The following is a 20070-nucleotide window of genomic DNA, read 5'->3' as shown; positions in this document are numbered from 1 at the left end:
TATGATTTGGTGTCATGATGCAATGAATATATATTATTTGAGAGGGAACAATTAGATCTAGGAAAAACTGGCGTTTTCCAAGGGCAGTTCGAACCAAGATCACCCCACCCCACCCCACCTACCTAAGCAGTAGAAGAGTTTCGAACTTAATCATAAAAAGGGCATTTCCAGAATCAGGTGAATAACTGTTTGGACAAAAAAAGACCAGCAGCAATGTATCGTTGCCATCTACCTAGCATGAAGGAGTTATTTACAACACACGCAAACAAATGCACATTTAATTAAACATTTAGCTATTATTTCATTAATCAACAGCCCTGTTCTTTTCACTGTATCCCAGAATTGTGATGGTCAGGTTTTTTTTTGTCTTCTTTTTTATTGTCTCTCCTCTTATTACTGTGGTAGACAACATTGCTCTTTCGATGATCATCAAGATCTCTGCGTATGTAATCCCCCCCAAACTTACCCTCCCTCCTCTGCTGTTTCACAAAGGAGAAAAATGATCCAAAGAGAAAAACATTCTGTAACTAATTCAAAACGCCGTTAGAAAAAGAAAAAAAAAAGTGTGTGTGTGTTGGGGGGCGGGGGGGGGGGGGGGGGGGTTCTAAGGTTTCTTTTTTCAGCTCTGTTTGTGTAAAACATTTAGAATCTCAGGAGCAGGTGGTCAGTGGTGACATAAAAAAAAAAAATGACAAATGTTAAAAAAAGAGCCTAAAGTGCTTTTGCTTAAAAGAGGAACAGTTGCTTCTTCTGAAGCTGGCTGGTTGGCACTGATTAATTGGCATTTGCTGTTCATGAGACATTTGAGAAATAAATAAATAAATAAGAGCAAATTATTTGTTTATCTTTTAATTAATTATTAATTTACTTATTACTGTGTTTAGTATGTTTTGGGGTGGTAAATTAGTTTCATAAAGATAACTGATTTTAAAAAGGTAGTTTTATGGAACACTTGATCACAGACCTATCATGTCAATTCAGAATATAATTCTGTCCATATTTTTGGGTGGGGAGGGGTATTTATATGGCAGGCACAGTATTAGGAAACTGTTACAGCTCAAGTGGACCAAATTTTTAGGGAGTTGTTTCGGCCTCATATGGGGATGACCTTGACAAATAACAGCAGTATCATTTTAAATGTAGTTTCAAGGGCTCTGTTATTAGACACCCACCACTGGGGTTGAGGACCCTCCCTCGGTCCACTTAAGCTGGATTGACCCAAATGTACAAAACAGATAAAACCAGTGATTTCAAGTAATGATATTGACTTATTGACAGTCAACATCACTGCTGGATGCGTTAGATGAAGGGTTAAAACTAAAGCTTTGTATTGGCACCAGGCAGGAATGTCATTGAAATGTAAACCTAAAATGTTCACTTAACTTAAAAAAGCCGGCTTTGTCACGTTTTTGTTTGACGTCTGCAGTTTAACTTTGTCCTTTGAACAACATGTGCAATATCTGGCATTGAAAGTACTTTTCAGAAAGCAGTTTAATAAAGAGGGGGAGTTTATAAATAATAAAAAGAGGCAACAACAAAAGCTTAATGATCACAATCGTGGTGTCAGTTTTATTATGCAGCTTTAATATGTAGCGCTCAAACAGCAGTGTCTAAAGTCAGATAGTTTATATAACTTTGTAGGGCATTGTATTATTGGGGTATTATTTTGGTAGAGTTGAGCGCTATCAGTTTTAATCTTCGTAGAAATGCACATTAAAACAAAGTTACTTGTACTTATAACAGTGGCACTGGTATTTCAACATTATACTTAAATGATTAGTCTACTGTTTAACAATCCAACTGTAATCTGCCCAGTGTTTACCAGGTTATGCTAAAGACTTTGAGGATAATGTTCAAACACTGGTAAGCTAGCTTTTGGGTATTTAGCCCCTGTTGCCTGGCACTCCGTACTGCCCATGCCTTTGTGATTCATAGAGGAGAAAAGATCCTTTAAAAGCACGCTATGGGATTACTTATTAAAAAGATTTCAAAAGCCGTCATCTGTGAAGTAGTGCTCCACTGTTAATAAAGGGTCTTAGCTGGGCTAGAGTGCATGCACCCTCGCTACCTTCTGCTATCAGGTCCCTACAGTAAGTGAGGCATGTGAGTCTGTGTGTGGGAGCGTGGGTTCACATATCAAAGTTTACAATGGTAGATTTGCACAGCAGGTCTACAGTGTTACCATGATTTCCTCATGCTTATGCTAAGCATTTATTTAGTTTACCATGTTGTTTTTTTTTTTTTAACCATTAACATGCATGCTAGCCAATTCATTATCAAAATTTCACTGTGCTCTACTAGACTTTACTATTATTTTACTATGGTGATTGTTTTCATGTGAGTAAGTAAGAAGAAATTTAGAGTGAACTCCTTTGGGTTCAGTTTGAGACCTGTTGTTTTAAGCTGTATTACTATTCCCCTGTAAGTCTGTGCCCAATCCAAAGCCGCAAGCAGGTCCACTTGTCTTTGTGTTATAGTACACTTTGCATTTTAGAAATTATTCCATTAAAATGCATTATAACTCCAGCAGTTATAAATACTGTATCTGTGATGGCATTATTTCTTGAAAATTTCAATTGCAGTATAAAATGTAGTGAATAATAAACAAAGAATACGTTAACTGGGCACAGTTCAAGAATCTCATCATCACATAGGAATCTTTTCCTTTAGGCAGCATCTCTTTTAAAATAGGCATCATCATTTAATGCTAAAAAACATAGAGGTCCCTGAGTGGTTCATCTGGTAGAAGTGCAGCCGCGTGTTGCGCAGGGTGAGTCGTACAGCGCAGGTTCACGTCCTGGCTGAGCGAATTAGGTCGGTCTTCGCTGGGGACTCCAAAGGGAGCATCGCATTGGTTTAGCGCTTCCGTAGGTTGGGGAAATAAAAAACAATGGGGATTATTTCTGCAGGCCAGGTGCCTGTGAGCTCAGAGCGGAGAGCTGCTCTGTTTTGGATTCGAAATATTTAATTGTGAATACTAAAGCAAAAAACACATTGTCTTCTGCTTTCATTACAAATGTAAAATGAGCACCTTAAACCTTGATAAGCAACAATTCCCAAACCTCTCTCCAAAGCATTAATCTTAAACTACCTTAAAAACAGTGAGTTAGTGAGACATGCCACACAAAATCATTGACTGCCTAATTTTAAGTGCTGTGAGTCAGCAGCCCTTTATTTTCCAATATCCCTCTGTTCTGGCTCCCATTGTCCACTGTTTGTCCAGCTCACGTTTAGTGGACTGTGGGAACGGATTAGAGTTTCATGGTTTTTTACAGAAACCCCTGATCAAAGGCATTCCTTGCATAACAAAACAGTGTATACTGTGTCACACACACACACACACACACACACATACACACACACTCACTCTCAGTCACACTGCAGGCCTGAATGCAAGGACTTAATGAAAAGATACCTATGTTAGACCTAACAAATGTGTTTTAAGTTATTTCTAAAATAAATCAATTACAAAATTAAATGATTGGAGTAAAATTGTTGTCAATCATATAATATGGTATTTTTATCCATGTCAATCCACATTGTTCAATGTAGTCATAGCCCAGTGTTTAAACCGTTTCCTACTAAGCCACAAATTATGCCTTCAGTAGTTTGCATGAAACTAAAACTTTTTAAAGTAATTAATTTTATTTATAGTAATTATTTTTCTTTTGTTTTTTTGTACTGTAAATAATTAATGGCATTTCCTCATCATGGTACAGTAGTTTCTGAGAAATATCAGACGTAATTGCTTGTGATTTTCACTTGACTGGGCAAAATCAATTTTTAAATGCTAGGATGCTAGCATCCCTTGTGATGCTAGTGCAGTTTAAATAAAATTAGAATAGTGATAGCGAGGGTACAGGGATAGAAATAAAACAAATGGAAATCACTTGAGGAATGTTAATAGCAGCTTTGCTTCATAAAGTTTTCAAATTGAATACAGTGCCACTCTGTGACTGAACGTTGTAATTGAAGCAAGGATTTTAAAGGGAAATTCAAATTCAGATTGTTTTAACTAAAGTTTATATCAGCAGCTATAACACATGCTCAGTATTAGTAACTTCAATAAGTTTAAAACCTACTATTTCTGAAACAACAAAATAGGCCGTAGAACACATAATCTGCCTGTCCATCTGCTACTAGGATTGAAGTGACAGAGGTTAGATATCAATTCAGTTGGTTTCCTTCAGGAGCAGGAAAATGGCAACAATATGATCAGATTTTAGACTGCAGATGGAACCAGTGGCAGCCGGAGTTCGATATTGGAATGAGGAGATTGACTTTTACAGACTGTTTTCATGGTGCAGACAGAAACAATTCAGATTCTGGGTGCAGACAGAAACAATTCAGATTCTTGGGGGTTCGCAAAACCAAAATAAATATTCCCCCAGTATAATCCAGGTTGTAGTTAAAGGAGTTGTAACCTAGGCTTTAAACACAGATGTTCTGCTTCTTCTTAGCACTTAGCTATACTACTGTTTGCCTTTTTTCTTCTGTTGAATATCTTTTGGCTAACACACGTACTTTTGAATATACAGTTAATTCACCCCAGGGCCTTGCATTCAACATCGGTGTTTTCCATCAGAAGTGGTTTACTGATTTACATTAACATTACTAAAAGTAGAATAAGATCTGTAAAACAGCAGGGTTGTACACTATTACAATCTACTGCTGTTTAAATGATGTAGAAATAGACCCCTGTACACTAATCCTCAACACTGTTGTTAGCTCAACGCAATGTTATGTGTGATTTAGAGACGCCTATATGTTTTAGTTTATTCTTCAAAGCTGTTTTTAATCCCCAACACACACACACCCTTTTTTTGTACAGAAACACACAAGTCAAGAAAATTATTTTAAATTTTTTTTTATTTTATTTCGTTTTTAATTCTAGATTACTTTGTTGTTGGAAACATGCCCAATACAGGTCTGTTGGTGAAAAATGTGCATTTCAGACCAGTAACTGCTAAGAAGTCAGAGTTTTAGACATCTCTAAGTATGTGGGCGCTCTGTCAGACCTAAGGCCATTCAGCATAAAACACCTCCTCCAAACAAAATACAAGGGAACACAGGAATTATTTTTTAGTTGCCCTCCAGTCTGAATTAAAGTGCAGACAGAAACATGTTTTTTTTTTTTTTTTTCTTGTCAGCTCCCATTCTGAAGGGGTAACCCCAGCATTGTTTTGGCTGCAGGGCTACATTGTTGTCGTGAAATGACAGAGGTCCTGAAGCCTGGTCTATACACTATCTTCAGACAGGAAAGCTCTTTGTTTTATGATGCACATAGGGTCCAGATCAACAGAGATGCCACATACAGAATCATCTTTTTTGAGGTAACAAACATTCCTGATATTGAACAGATTATATCCAGTCCTCCTGGGTCCTGTGTTTGCCAGCAGCTTTGCAAATAATATCTTAGAATGCTAAAAGGAAATGTTTCACCATTTGATTCCTTCTTCTCTCCACAAACAAATAAGGGTAGCAGCATAATAGACGATTGCTAAGTTAATGCATGTTCCTACAGGCAAGGACCGCTGTTGTCTTTAATACCCTCAGTGATCACTTAAACTTGGGTTCGTTTCTCTAACACTTTTGCAACTGAGAAAAAATGTACAGAAAATCTGATAAGATTGTATGCAAATGGTGTACAGTAAAGGGTTAGCGATACAGATTAGAGACCTATTAAATGACAATCCCAACCTTCCATCTCAAATGGTAGTTTAATAGATATTATAAAAATCAATAGAAAAAGCTGTTTGCTTAAATCGTGTCTACTTAAAATGTATTGTGCAGTATGTACACTTATTTATTTATTTATTTATTTTAATAAAAAATGTATAGCTTATGGTCATTGTTGTTGAAAATATAAAAAGACAGTTACATTTTAATCAATGTTAAATTACTACCCAAAACACACAATGGCTTCATGAGTAGACAAGACATATAAAACTTCCATCATATCTACTTGTACAAACACTTTATAAATATATAAAAGTTGGCCATTAATGGCCTAAAAGGGGGAATACAGTCTCTTTCAATGAAACAGTTTAAAACTCAGAGTTACATGGTCAGGTTACATATGGCACCAGCTTCAATCTATGCTATTACTTGCACACTGCAGGACCCATTTGGAACAATGATAAATGCATTTCAGATTGCAGTTTAAAACAGAACTATTAGGCACTGAGTTAAAAATTAAATGTAAAAACCCGGTCTAAATAACGATAAGTTTGACAACTGCAGTATGAGGTATGGTGGAACAGAAAACTTTGTCTTTCATTATTTTTTTCTTTCTTTTTTTTTTTTGGAATAGCGCAGAAATCATATTAAGTAAAAACTGATCACATAAAAAAAACTACAAAAACAAAACAAGATGTCAATAATATCATAATTTTCTATGAGAAAATTAAAAACCTATCACATGGCAGTATATTGACATTGTAATAAAAAAAAAAAAAAGATCCACAAAATAGCAGCAAACATAATGACTTAGATAAGAGAAAAAAAAAAGCATCGTTATTGTTTTTTGTTTTTTTTTAAACTATTCATCCTTTTGCTGGGAAATCTTCCATAGCAGCTCAATAAAAGGAGTGTCGACTCCATTTTTTTTTTCTTTTTCATTTTACAATCAATGCCTTATAATCGGCAGTTATTCACGTACATCAAGCCATCAAATATTCCTCACGCAGCAACTTCAGTTATTTCTCCAACTCCTCCCTCCACTACTACTTTCTAAAAGAATACCTAAAAATCGGTACATTTCCACATTGTGCAAATCTTCTAATTGTCTCTAAATTTATATTTAAGGATGGGGGAACACGTTGAAATGATACTTGTTTTTGTTTTCAAGTACACCAGTTCTACCCATTATTAACCATGGTGTTTGACATGCATTGCCTTTGTTTTTTTTACAAGTAGGGCCCATAGATTTATTTGAAATGTTTGCATTAAAAAATACAATAAGTACACAATGTATCAGGCTCTTAGCAAATGTGAACTAAACAGATTTAAATAATCTTATAGAAAGACTAAGCATTATTTCAAAATCCATACTGGCCTAAAAAAAACAAAAACAAAAAAAAAACATTTTGCAATAAATAGTACTCAATCTTTACTATAAAATTACAGTCACAAGGAAACTCTTGAGTTAGCCTAGTCATCATGTGTGCATATTATGTACACCTTTTGGACCCTACTTAAAAAGCTGGCACCAAACGCTTTCAAACACCGTTTACACAAGGATGAAAGGACACAACAACGGCAGCAGTCCAGGAAGTCAAACACGCTCACCTAAACTCCTATTTTCAACATCTTGCTTCCTTCCTAAATAACCCTATAGTTAAATATGTTTGCTTTGCAATGCAAAACACAAAGATTCCAATATTCCAAAACCATTCCATTTCTTTAGTAAAGTCCCACATTGTTTTCCAGAAGAGTCAGTAATATCTAATTGACTGAAAGTGCTTTTAAATGGAATGGTTTGTTAGAAAAAAATTATATATATATATATATATATATATATATATATATATATATATATATATATATATATATATATACACACACACAAACTAGGCTGTGGATTGCACCAGGGGCTTTACAACGACTTAAGTCAGTTTTTTTAATACATAGATAACTGCTGAAATATGGAGATTAATGACAATAACAAAGTAGCTCTGCTGCCCATGTGTATAATAAACTATATACGAGCAGAAACTGGATCTATTTAGGCAGTGTTAATGCTGGCACCTCAAGCCTTATGTTTAGGTAATCCACAGACTCTAAAGAGTAACATATAATAATGTATGCTAAAACAAAATACACAATCTATTGGGTTACATTAACCATTTCAAAGCAGAAGAGGATAAGCTCTAAAAAAACGGAATATGAATGACTAGACAAAAATATAATAAAGTGACTAAACGTATAAGAAGATACAGAGAGGCCTAGGCTGCAATAAAGCTCAACTTTGTAGGGAAAATGTAAAAATTTACTATCTAACAAACCCTCTTCCACTTTAGAAATGTTTTTTTTTTCACACTTTAAAAAAAAAAAAAAAAAAAAAAAAAAAAAAAAAAAAAAATCTAATACCTCCCCTGGAGACATTTTTTTTCTGTGCTTATGCCTATTTTTAATAAACAGATAGGCACAAGCACTTTTTTTGTATAAAAAAAACTAGTTGATTAATGTCTTGCATAAATGTCTATTTTTGTAGCACAACACAAGTTATGCAAATACTACTTTTTTTCTCTTTGTTTTTTTTTTATATAAAGACCTTTTTTTTTGTTTTGTTTTTTTGTTTAGGTTTTGGACTTTTTAAAAGTTTTGTTTTTTATTTATTTATCTTTTTAAGCCACAGGCTGAAGGGGAAAAAAAATTAAATAAAAGATCGAGGAGAATCAATGAAGCAAAGTGTTGTTTTTTTCCCCCTTCTTTTGTATTAATTATCATAGAGATATTTTTTTCTGTTACTTATTTTTTTTTTTTTTGTATTGGGATGCTAGGCCATCATGTCCTTCCTGAAAAGCCCTTTGTTGGGTTGCCATAGCAAACTCCATGGATAGTTCACTCAAATGTTCACGTCTCGCACATCCGTTGGTGTGCAGGAGAGGTCCACTTCTTCTTCAACAGTCTTTGTTTCTGAAGAGATGTTGTGCTGCTGTACCTGGCGCAGGCTTGTCTCAAGAAGGGACTCAATCTGTTCTTGGCAGGCCCTCAAACAGTCCTAAAAATGAATAGTAACAAATGATCAATACTAAAGCATTTACAGAACTTGGACATTCTGCACCATTTCAGCTGTTAAAAAAGCAATAATGTTATGGCATTTTTAATAATATTACATTATGCAAAAGGAAATAATTAATAACAACTATAACATCAATATGCCATTTAGCACTGACTGTTATGCTCACAGATTGTCTTCACTAGGCAAGACTAGTTTCCTGAATAAGATGCGACACTTAAGGGTGGGCAATTGCTGCATAAAGTCATTGCCACCCATCAAGTGAACTAATCAGTCTTAAATCTCGCTCATGTCCGGATGAGGAAAAAACTACCAGGCCCAGTTAATGAGCAGATAATCTCTGATTTCTTGTGTGATATAAGCATTCCTGAACGCCAGCATGCAGTCATCCACTATGACTCGGGGGGGGGGGGGGGGGGGGTCAGCCATTAAGAGTTTCTACATAAAAAAATGAAAAGGAAGACAAAACACAGCATGCAACTGCACAATCGAATCTACCGTGTTTCTACTCTGATACACAGCCCTCCTGCCTTGTTACTGAATGCCACACGCAACACAGCATCAGCTGCCACTTGTTGGTTGATTCCTGTATCTTAAAACTAAACATCATTAGCTATCCTTATTCAGTGCCATTTTCTTTGACCTCTGTCAGGCCTCAGTCCATCCAGTGAAGCCACTCTTCCATAAGAATTTGCCATAAAAAGTGTTAGCATCCGCATGAGTGAGAACGAATGTTGTTTCCCTAAGAAGAAGCCTGGCCTGCTGCTTTCTTTCTGTCCTGTTTCAAGTCTGTCACCATTCACAAGCTTGTCTTGTAAGAGCCCCCTTCCTTCCTATGCCCCTCCACCCCCTCTGAAGCTTTCAGTGTTGAAGCTTTGCATTTGGAAAGGCATGGGTTTCTGTTTCGTTTGATCCCTCTCCTCCACCCAAAGACAGAGCCCTTCTAGGGAGGTTAATCCTGGCTTCTCAATGAATTAGACCCACCGTATCGCACCTACTGAAACCACACGACCCCCAACCTGCATTCTCCACATTTCACATCCATATTTCCTCTTCAAAGTGATTTGAGAGTGGAACCAAATTACAACAGATGTATTTTTTTTTTAGATTTTCACTCAGATTAATTTGAAAAGGGCCTACTTCAATTTAGATGTTTTTCTTTTTTTCTAAAATCCCTTAGAGAGCAGTAAAAAAAAAATAGAGGTACAGATAACAGAAGCTGGCATTAGAAAAGTGGACAACTTCCTCATGCATTACCAGTATCATTCTTAGCTATCAGCCACATTTGACACAAATCTTGTTACCTGCTTAGCTTATCACCAGAATAGGCTTCATTGTCCCCTCCAACATTCCACTATCCAAGTAAAACTAGTAGGTATTCCCAAGGTTTATTTTATCAAACCTTAAACAACAAAAATCAGTTGCCAGGAAAAAAAAACATTTGTCATTGACAGAATACTCTTGATAAGGTCCTCAACCAGCTACAGACACTTTTTGTCCATTTTACTCTTGGTGCAATCTGCTGAGCTGGTATACTAAGAACAATGGAAGTATATTCACTGGTGTCCCCTCAAGTGGGTGGGCAGGGGATTAGGCTGAAGACAATAAACCATGAAAGGATAGAAACTCAATCTGGTTTAGCAAATTCCTGGCCCTGAAAACAATGATAGGTACAGCAATTCAGTGGCTTTGGGATAAGAGGGATGGAACCATTCAAATGTGGAGGATTACCCAAGGGCCAGAATTGTGATTGTTTGGGTTCTAATTACCTCTGATCAAAGAGAAAACAGGAAACTGGAGCCCTACCGAGGTGAACATGGGCCGTGAAGAACTTCTAATCAAGTAGCTTTTTATTTTTCCACCTTAGTCGTCCACTATATGTGCCTTTGTATGTGTAAAAGGAAGGCCAAAAGTCTTAACAATGCATTTCCCTTTTCATTAACCCAAATAAGATGTTACCGCTATATAGATTATACAGATTACATATAAAAAATCTTGCTTGAAATCAAATTCAGAGGAACCAGTCTTTCAAGGTGGTGCCTCATAATGCATACCAACACCACACTCATTAGTCAACCATTATTCAGGGCAAACCACTTTGTAGACTTGGAGTCTTCAGAGCTGACAGACTTTGATTAACAAGCAGCCCACCACATCACTTTGAGTAAAATTGCATTCGTTCTGGGAGTTTTTTTTTTTGTTTGTTTTTTTTTCAGACCGCACAAGAACCGACCCTTTCATTGACAAGACAAAAGCAATCACATCGCTTGACTTTACACATCATTGTAACACGGATCATTGAATTTAAGCCTTGGCTGGAAGTTCTCTTCCTGGCCCATTGACTCGTGAGGTGTTTATTGCCCAGCTACCTGCTGATGCAAATCTCCTGTTAACTACCAGAGAGAATGGGAGATCTTCTGCTAGCCAAGCAACGTGGCAGCTATTGCAGACTACAGCTCCACGTATTCTTACTGTGGGTATTCAATGGTGGTTCCAGTGTGGGTCTGACACATAATAAACCCCAATTAGATAATTATAACACACTGAATGAAAGACTTTTGGCCCCACTTAACACAATGAGGTGTCTGCAAGGGGGGTGGGACAAAAGGTCAGAGACACCATGAGGTCTGTTTAGCACATTTATATGATCCCATTTCTTTTATTTAGTGCTGGTAACATCTGTGTTTATTGACAACGAGATCCAACATAGTAATAAGCAAAGACTATGGCATACTACGCATGTGACCTGGATTTTAGTTTATTTTTTAAAATTTTCTTGCTAACATTCTCATTTACAATTTTATATATACTTACGGGATCGCTCTTTATGACTTGCGATAGAAAGTCTGTGAGGTTCTGAGATGATAACATGATTTCGATGTTCTTAAGGTGGAGTCCTTGAACGGCTGCTGCTACACTCCCAGCTGCAATCATGGAGGGGGGATTAGCAATAAATTTGACATCTGGAAAAAAAAAAAAGAAAACATGCTTTAGTTTTGTTGTGCACACTTCAGCAACTTACATATATACATGTTGCCTAGTGACAACCATTATATTTGAGGCCCAACAAAAATAGTTCACTGCAGTTTTAGAGATAATTATTAAAACAACTAAAAAGGTGTCAATTGAACAGCCAAATCTTTGTTTAAAGCTTCTTCTCATTGGCTGTTCCCCATCCTTGCAACCCGATGTGGAGGGAGGGAGGGGGGTCATATTATGTGGCATAACTAAATAATGGGGGGGCTTCAAGAACTGTTGAACAATCAGCGACATTCTGATGTGACACCATGCTGACAAGTGGCTGGGTGCCCTGCCTGCCTGCAATGCTGTAGGTCTCTGCAAAGCCACTCCCATGTAGCCTTGTGAGGCCACCCTCTGCCATTCACATTTATTTTCTTTTAGAAATCGATAAGAAAACTTTTTTTTTTTTTTTTTTTTTTTTTTTTTTGGCTTGGCTTTCCAAATGTGTATTGTGCTAACATTGATACGACTAACTATATATATATATATATATATATATATATAATATATATTGTTCATTTTTAAATTAAGGGTTTTTAAGAACTTAGCAAAAAATAAATTTTTTTTACCTAATATATAAATATATTATAGATATATATATATATATATATATAATATATATATATATATATATATATATAATCTTTCAGTGGATAACAGATTAATAATTTAAGATTAGGTCCGACACCCCCACCCGTTTTGTGCCCAGAACCACCGCAGACAGGCGACTTGGCCTGCCAATTGTCAAAAACAACAAGAGTTTATTTACAGCACTGGCCATTAATTTCAACATATTAATTAGAGGCCCTCGAGCCTGTAATTGGATGCCCCCTCTCCCCATAAGTAAAAGTGTGTGGCATCATTGTCAGCTTCCATCGCCTCATCTTGCTCCATTGAAAGCCCACGAACAAGGAGGCTGTGGTGAGATGAATTAAACCTGACACAGGCACAAAAGAAAGGGGGCCCCCATTCATTTATGCTCATATCCCCACTAACCTATCCTAGACTCCATCCAAAGGGGAATAAACAACTTCAGCACTGTTGAAAAGAAGCTGGAATCCCAGCCACCCTGAAGGGAAGACAAAGCAAGCAGCCCAGCGCTTTAAAAATAAAACCAGAACAAGGCGAGTCACCTCTTTTCATTTCTAAATGGGTCAGTTCCATCTGTCTCTACAAGAGCTATGGGCTATGACTGGAAATCTGAAAATATTTCATTAAGGCCAATCAAAATGACTTACAGAAATTGTTCCAGAGAGAGAGATGCAACAGGTTTGAACTAGTTGCATACCTGAGCTGGCACACAGACAGGAACTGCTCTCTTTCCCTCTACAAACTTACTTGTCTTAATGTGTTTACATAGCAAGAGACGTAATTAAAAGCTACAGCACTAATTGTCACCTTTGTCACACTCCTTTAAATACTGCATTGTCTTGGGTGCTATTTTTAATATTTGTATTTTCTTGAGGAGAATATTGACCTCAATTGAGTGCTAACTTCAAACAGCATAACTGGTGAAGTTTTTCCTCCTGACCTACCACAGCACAAAAGAGCTGCCTCAGCATAAATCCAGTTCTATTAAGAAAAGTCTTGAAGGGGTGCAGAAAAGGAACTCTGCCTAATAGCACCTTGAATGTAATCCCTCCTGTTCAAAATAGTGAAGCCCCCAGTGCCCCTGCCCCCACTCAGCTAAACTGATTTAATAAAGAGGAAATTGCTGCACGGAATCCATGTACTTAACTGCGTTCCCTTCCTTGAGCTTTAGTAGATCGCACACCCTCAATTAAATAGAAGAAGTAGAACATTTGTATCCAATCCAAATATATATTTTTGTCTACAAATGATTTTCTGTTTGTGGCAGTGTTTGAGGGTTACAAATAACAATACTGAACCAACTGCTAATGTGTTATTTCTTAGAATAGCAAGGGCAATTGATCAAAGTGCTGGAATTTTAACAATGCTTCACCTTTTCACATCTTCTGGTTTCTCTGTATTAGCACTGCCAGCAGTGCAAAATAAATGAAATTCTTTTGACTTTCAATGGAGTTGCCCACCAGACCAGACAGCAACCAAAACCAAATAAGTTAGTAGTTTGGTAAACTATAAGGAGAACAATACATGACATGTGATACTTTTGAGTTAGGGTTAGTTTTTATTTGAACCACTCCTTTTAATCGTCATATTTCAGTGAATCCTGATATTTCATGAATTTACAGTATTAAGGCTAATTCCCCTCCAAAAGCTTGACTTGACTAAATATTTCGAGAATGTAGCCCTGATAACCATGGCTGCTTATACACTATCAGCATTTTGATGGACTTTAGAGAAAGAACAAAAGATAAAGCAACTGGCACTAGGGCATCATTTAGCACCCACAAGTCGCTGTCTCTGCACTTTACAACCCATCATGCCCAGTAAGAACATGCACCAGTAGTCATAATTTATATCAGTTACTGGAAATGCAACATCTGCATAGTATTACTACCCTTTCCTAATTAAGTGCAGATAATTAAGATGTGCTTTCTACCAGAGTTAACTGGTCTTCTTGTTCTGTTTGATTCTTAGTTCTGCTTTTTAAAAATAAAACCATTTATGAAGCAAGGAAGTAGTGGCTGAACAGTTTCATCCCACAATGCAATGCACCTCCGTTACTAATGTGGGTCGTTTCATTAAAAAGATGAATATTTCATTAAGTTTGTCTCCATGCATTTTTATGGACAAAAATTGTAAACATATTATTACTGTCATAGATTATGTTTCACTGTCAGGGGCTCGTCCTGCGGTAAACTTGCTTGTTCCTGGTACTTACCTTTTGGCCAAAGTTTAAATAATCCACGTCTAAAACTTAAGGTAAACACAAATCATTACCAAAGTGTATTGCACTTAAATCTAGGGAGGGTTTAAAATGTGCATTCCCAAACGTAACACCACCTGAAATACGTGTGGATAGCTGAGCGACTCCCGTGCGTACCTGTTGCACAAAGAGCCACGAAAGTCTGCGCATGTTTGCGGAGAACCTGCTTGGTGTCCTGGTGGATTGGAAGTTTGGAAAGGAAGTGTTCAATGAAATCATGGGGGGTCACTGAAGCCAGATCCCATTTCAGTTTGTTTAACACCAACAGTTCCATTTGCTATTCAAGAAAACAAATAAGAAAAAGGAACAATCGTTATAATGTGTTCTATAATACATCGGTAGAAACATACATCTGTTTTACAAAACAAACGAGCTCAGTTAACGGGCTTAATTAAATAAACAAATAAATACATAAATAATCAGGCGTTTTTGTCATTTATTTCTACAGTATACTCACAAGGGGGCGCTAGCGCTCTATGTGTAACTCCAATAAACCATGACCACGGAAAAGAAATGGTACATTTTGAATGGTATAATTAAAAAGACTTTATATTTAACCGAATAAATATAGATAACAACAAATAACGTATGTTTTTTCCAAACTTAATTAATTAGGCGTTAATATAATGAACTAGGCTGGATTAAGTGAATTCCTGTATATAAAAAAATTGTCAAAACATTTAATAAACAAGACTTAACTATTTCAAGTGAATTTCAGTGCAGCTTGCAATATAAACTTATCTGTATATAAAATTACATTAACCACGGATTGTCTTTACATTCTATTTATGATGTATATAAGAAGTAGGCCTACAAATACAACATAATTAAGTTAAATTACCAATAACTCTCCGGGCCTGATAGAATTGTCGGTGTAAATGCACAGCTTCTCAGCGGTAAGGGGGATTGTTTCTTTCATTTTTGAGGCCAAAAACATGCAGGTTGCTCCCAATAATTGTAATCTGGTTTTCTTTGTGGGCTCCACTGACAAGAATCTGTCCAAATAATTCATAGCCAATGGAAAAACCTCCTCTTCACATTTCTGTTCTTCACACACCTAAAATTAGGAACATAATAAATAAATAAATAAATAAAAGTTAGGTCACTTACATGAAAATGTATTAAAATATAATCTAGAAATACACTTGCTGATACAATAATATATACCTTATGAATCACTTTGTAATTTTACAATGGTTTTAAAAAAAAAAAAAAAGGTAGGATGCTTTTTGCCTTTATATAGATACACTTAATAAAACATATACATTTATGTGCTAAAAACTATATAAGAACATACAAATGCACATTTGTGTCATTTAAATACGTTTTTATATCAGTTTAAACGATTTTTTGTTCTATTTTTTAGCTATTATTTTTTAAGACATCAAGGTGGAGTCCAAAGCAACGTTTCTGCATGAATTCTGTAGTTCGTCATCTTTTCAAAAAATATTTTTAAATATTTGAAAATTATTCAGGATAATAAAAAATACATGAAAATGAACTAAAAAGGGTCCTTTATCAGATGCAATCGATCGTTTTTTATTTTGAGGTCAAATTATGGGGGAAAAGAACTGAGATTGTGAGGGAGAGCTTTTTTTAAGGAACATGCGACATTTAGCCAGACGTGCCAACACGCAGTTTGAAAAATTAATAAAAAATATAAGTAAAGTGAAACGACACACATAAAACACATGAAAATGTTGCAAAATATGTGAAGTTTACATTCATTGTATTAAAAAAATATTTCGGTGAAATAAATCGTTTTTAAAATAGATATTGCATTGCGACCTTCTGAAGTTTGGTCATTTATGGTGGGTCTCTGTAAAACTGAAAACCAAAAAAAAACGTTTTCTTTCTCAAAATCTGGTGAGATTATATATATAAATGTGTCATATAGATAAACTGGCCTTGGTGTATTTGTGGATATTTGTTATGTCAACTATTTTTTTACAAATTTTGTATATATTATTATTAAATACATTAGTACAGTGAGGAACAAAGATGGCGCATATTACTGGCACGAGTTACACTGCATACGTGTACATTGCTATTGATTTAAAATACATTCTAATAAAATAATTCACAAGGCAATCAGTCATTGACAAGAAACGAACGTTTAATATTGCAGCCACTGCGTTGTAATACAATTACAAAGACGGTGTAGATCGCATTAGCACGTTTTAGAAAGCCATGGGGAAAAAAAAAACTTATCTCCAGCCTATATACGTTCTTGGTATCTAAATTTATATATGTGTTTTAAAAATCGCCAAAAAAAAAACACCATATAATAAAACCAAGAAAAAAAAAATGCACGTGGTGCAAGAAAGGAGACAAGACTTCATATTTAAATAATTCCATAGTTTGAAATGTGCATTAAAAGTCGGTCCAAAGGGCAAATCAAGTGTCAGAACAAAGTGTTTTTTTTTTTTTTTTCACACAAACCTCCAACATCCAAGTGGCAACAATTTTCCTCATGTAAGGCACAATTTCCTTCTGCACACATTTGAAGTAATTTGCAGAAGGAAGGTAGTTCTCCTCCGCTTTAAGCAATGTCTGTAGAACTCTGTCATTTAGAAGGTTCGCATCTTGGTAGGCTCTCTTGATGGTCTCTACTTCACAACACAGCAGCTGATGTTCCATGTCTTAAACTTTTTTCAAGCTTTCGAAGGATTCAGAATGAGCGCTACAAGTACTGCCTTGGATGCTGCTGCTGCTGCTGCTTAAGCCCTCTGGAGGCTCTCAAACTTCGCTCCTTTCAACAAAACTCCCTTTCGTTCCCTGCTAAGCAATGACGTTACTGTTGTTAAGCAAAGATCAAAGCTCTGTGAGCATAAGAGAGGAAGAGGCCACTGTGAGGAGGGTGAAGTCTTAAAGACACATCCCACTAGCTGCTAGTCCTTCCCTTTGCAGAGTTGGAGCAGGGCTTGGGTATAAATCGGGGAGGTTATTTTCCGTGGGGGGCGGGGGAAAATAGGGGTTGGATAATAGACACATTCACAAAAATTATCCTTAAGGGGATTTTTCTTTTTAAATTTTATTTTCATTACCCACTTTAATTTCTTTTAAATCATTGTGTCTGTTATTTGTGTAATTGCGTGAGCAAACAATGTAAATAAAAACAACAACGGCAAAGACGTTTTCAATCATTTAATTTAGTGTTTTGCTTAATTACTATTCGCCAAAACACTCAGTAAATATAACTGTTTCTTCTGATGATTTTGAATGATATAATTTATAGCAATAAACTCTATATACTTTTGATGCCTGCTCAAGTTACTTGTACCTATACTTGTTAAGACATATTGGCAGAGAGACATATACAATGAAACAAATAGAAAGTAGTATAGCTTAATATTTGTCTTTGCAAATCATCTATCTATCTATCTATCTATCTATCTATCTATCTATCTATCTATCTATCTATCTATCTATCTATCTATCTATCATGTTATATTGTATTATATGTGAAGCATTTCACAAAAAGTGCTAAGCAGCTTTCATTCTGTGTGTGGCAATATTGCATAAACGAACTCGCCCACTTGAAAAAGAAACTTGACAGTAATTTCCTAGGAACTCCCCCCTAAAAAAAAAAAAAAAAAAAAAAAAAAAAAAAAAAACTGGGAGGAATCTCAAATTAGTTTAAACCAATGGGGGCAAGATCTGTTACCAGGCAGAATCGAAGCAGGAACTCTGTCGGTTCTTCTGGATATTTTAGGGATCATTTTTAAAAAATGAAGGAAAGTCAGAAGCGTAAAAACACGTACAGACTGCCAATTAATAAAAAGTAAATTATTAAAGCCTATGACACATAATAAATAATTATTAATTTGCGATCCAAACACACAAATGACATCTTTGAAGTTTCTATCGCATTTAAATGTACTTCAGGACAATTTTATATTAAACTGGCATTACAATAATCTTGGATAATAGGTGGATGATAAAAAAACAAAAAAATCTTGTTAATTTTATACAAAAAAAAAAAAAAAAACGTTGGTGTGCTATCCACTATTTATAGCATTGTGTTTTTAGAGGAAGCATTATGAATTTGCCTCCTCTGTAAATTTTTTTTTTTTTCTTAAGAGTAATTACTTTATGATTTACGAAAACATGAAATCGTTTGAAAAGTCTTGTACATGTGTCAATCATTCAATGCACAATCCTGTCTGAACATGTAAAGCAGTTTTACTTAAAGAAACGCATCTTTATACTCTCCTGTAATGACAGCTCGGCTGTTTGTTGTTTGTTTGCCACAGGCCTGGCAAGTCAAGTTATCAAATTGCCACGTTTATATTGATTTGCATAAAGCCAGAGGAGGACCCCCTTATCCCTTTCTTCACCTTTTGTTAAATCTGTTAAACAAATCTAAACTGACGGACTAGCCCTTCTGATCACATTCCTGAATAAGTAGTATCTGTACCTTTTGTTCCTGGATTTTAAATGTGTCAAAAGATAGTCATGCTTGATTGTATTTGTTATCTTTTCTAAATGATTTTTCCCCCCATGACTGACTTGCTGGAACAATAGTCTTGGACTGCCTTACTTAAATTATGGTAGTCTATCAGTAGTGCTAATCAAGGACCGAAACCATCAAAAAGTGTCCGAATCCATAACACGAATACTCTCTCAAAACCTACAATGTTTTTATGCCACCAGTAGAACGCCATATGCACCACGTGTAAATCTGGCTCTTGAGAAGTATTCCATGTGGTTCTATAACACACATGAGAGACTTTGTAGAATACATTTACACGAGGCTACTAAACCAATGACATTTGTCGTTTGCCGTTTTTTTTTTTTTTTTTTTTTTTTAACTGTGAACGACAACTCTGGTGTTGCTTGCTCAATAAAATAGGTTATTAAATTATGACGGTGTTCTAAAATATGTCACGCTGTCCCTTTAATCGAGTGCTGTCGCCGATCATTAATAGAAGTCTTCGACATTCCGTGAATTCCAGACTGTACCCATGTTAACAAGTCCACATGGGTTTCCATTTACCGCAAAACACCTAGCAAAGGCGCATACACAAAAGGGAGACGTGAGAAACAAAGCCCAGGTTACCCAACTATATTCGTAGCTCTACAGAAATAAAATAAACCTAAACAAGGCTAAATTAATACATCATTATTTTAGATACACAACAGTTTTGTTTCAAAATAATTCCTGTATTATCTCCTTGATTAGATAAGCTCACTTTTCTTTTACTAATTATATTGTTTAAATAAACACATTAAAACACGCATTACAATACATTAAACAAGCCTTTAATATTGGTGCTTTATTGGTGTCCATGTGTAGCATGTTTTGAAGCGATTTAGATTCTAAATAATAATAATAATAATAATAATAATAATAATAATAATAATAATAATAATAATACAACAGCAAATACAATTATGAAAGCATATTGATAATCAAGAGCCATGTTCATTTTCTATTAATACTTTATTGCAA

General features: G+C 35.6%; 1 protein-coding gene across 1 annotated transcript; it reads right to left on the bottom strand.

Annotated features, from left to right (window-relative positions):
- Positions 1-8472: 8472 nt before the first annotated feature.
- LOC121295125 (G1/S-specific cyclin-D1) lies at positions 8473-17507 on the bottom strand. Its single transcript, XM_041219538.1, has 5 exons — positions 17058-17507; positions 15457-15672; positions 14733-14892; positions 11558-11706; positions 8473-8725 (listed from the first exon to the last, which is right to left on the bottom strand). The coding sequence occupies exons 1-5, from the start codon at positions 17253-17255 to the stop codon at positions 8570-8572; spliced, it is 879 nt and encodes a 292-aa protein (XP_041075472.1). The 5' UTR covers positions 17256-17507; the 3' UTR covers positions 8473-8569.
- Positions 17508-20070: the final 2563 nt, after the last annotated feature.

This window comes from Polyodon spathula, chromosome 19, assembly GCF_017654505.1.
Source record: "Polyodon spathula isolate WHYD16114869_AA chromosome 19, ASM1765450v1, whole genome shotgun sequence".
NCBI lineage: Eukaryota > Metazoa > Chordata > Actinopteri > Acipenseriformes > Polyodontidae > Polyodon > Polyodon spathula.
This window is presented reverse-complemented; position numbering and strand designations above follow the sequence as displayed.

Coding starts and splice junctions, on each gene's coding strand:
- LOC121295125 (XM_041219538.1), bottom strand. CDS start 17,255: ATGGAACATCAGCTGCTGTGTTGTGAAGTAGAGACCATCAAGAGAGCC. Junction 14,893..15,456: donor TCAGGCCCGGAGAGTTATTG/GTAATTTAACTT, acceptor TTTCTTGAATAG/CAAATGGAACTGTTGGTGTT. Junction 8,726..11,557: donor AAGTCATAAAGAGCGATCCC/GTAAGTATATAT, acceptor ATTCATTTTTAG/GACTGTTTGAGGGCCTGCCA.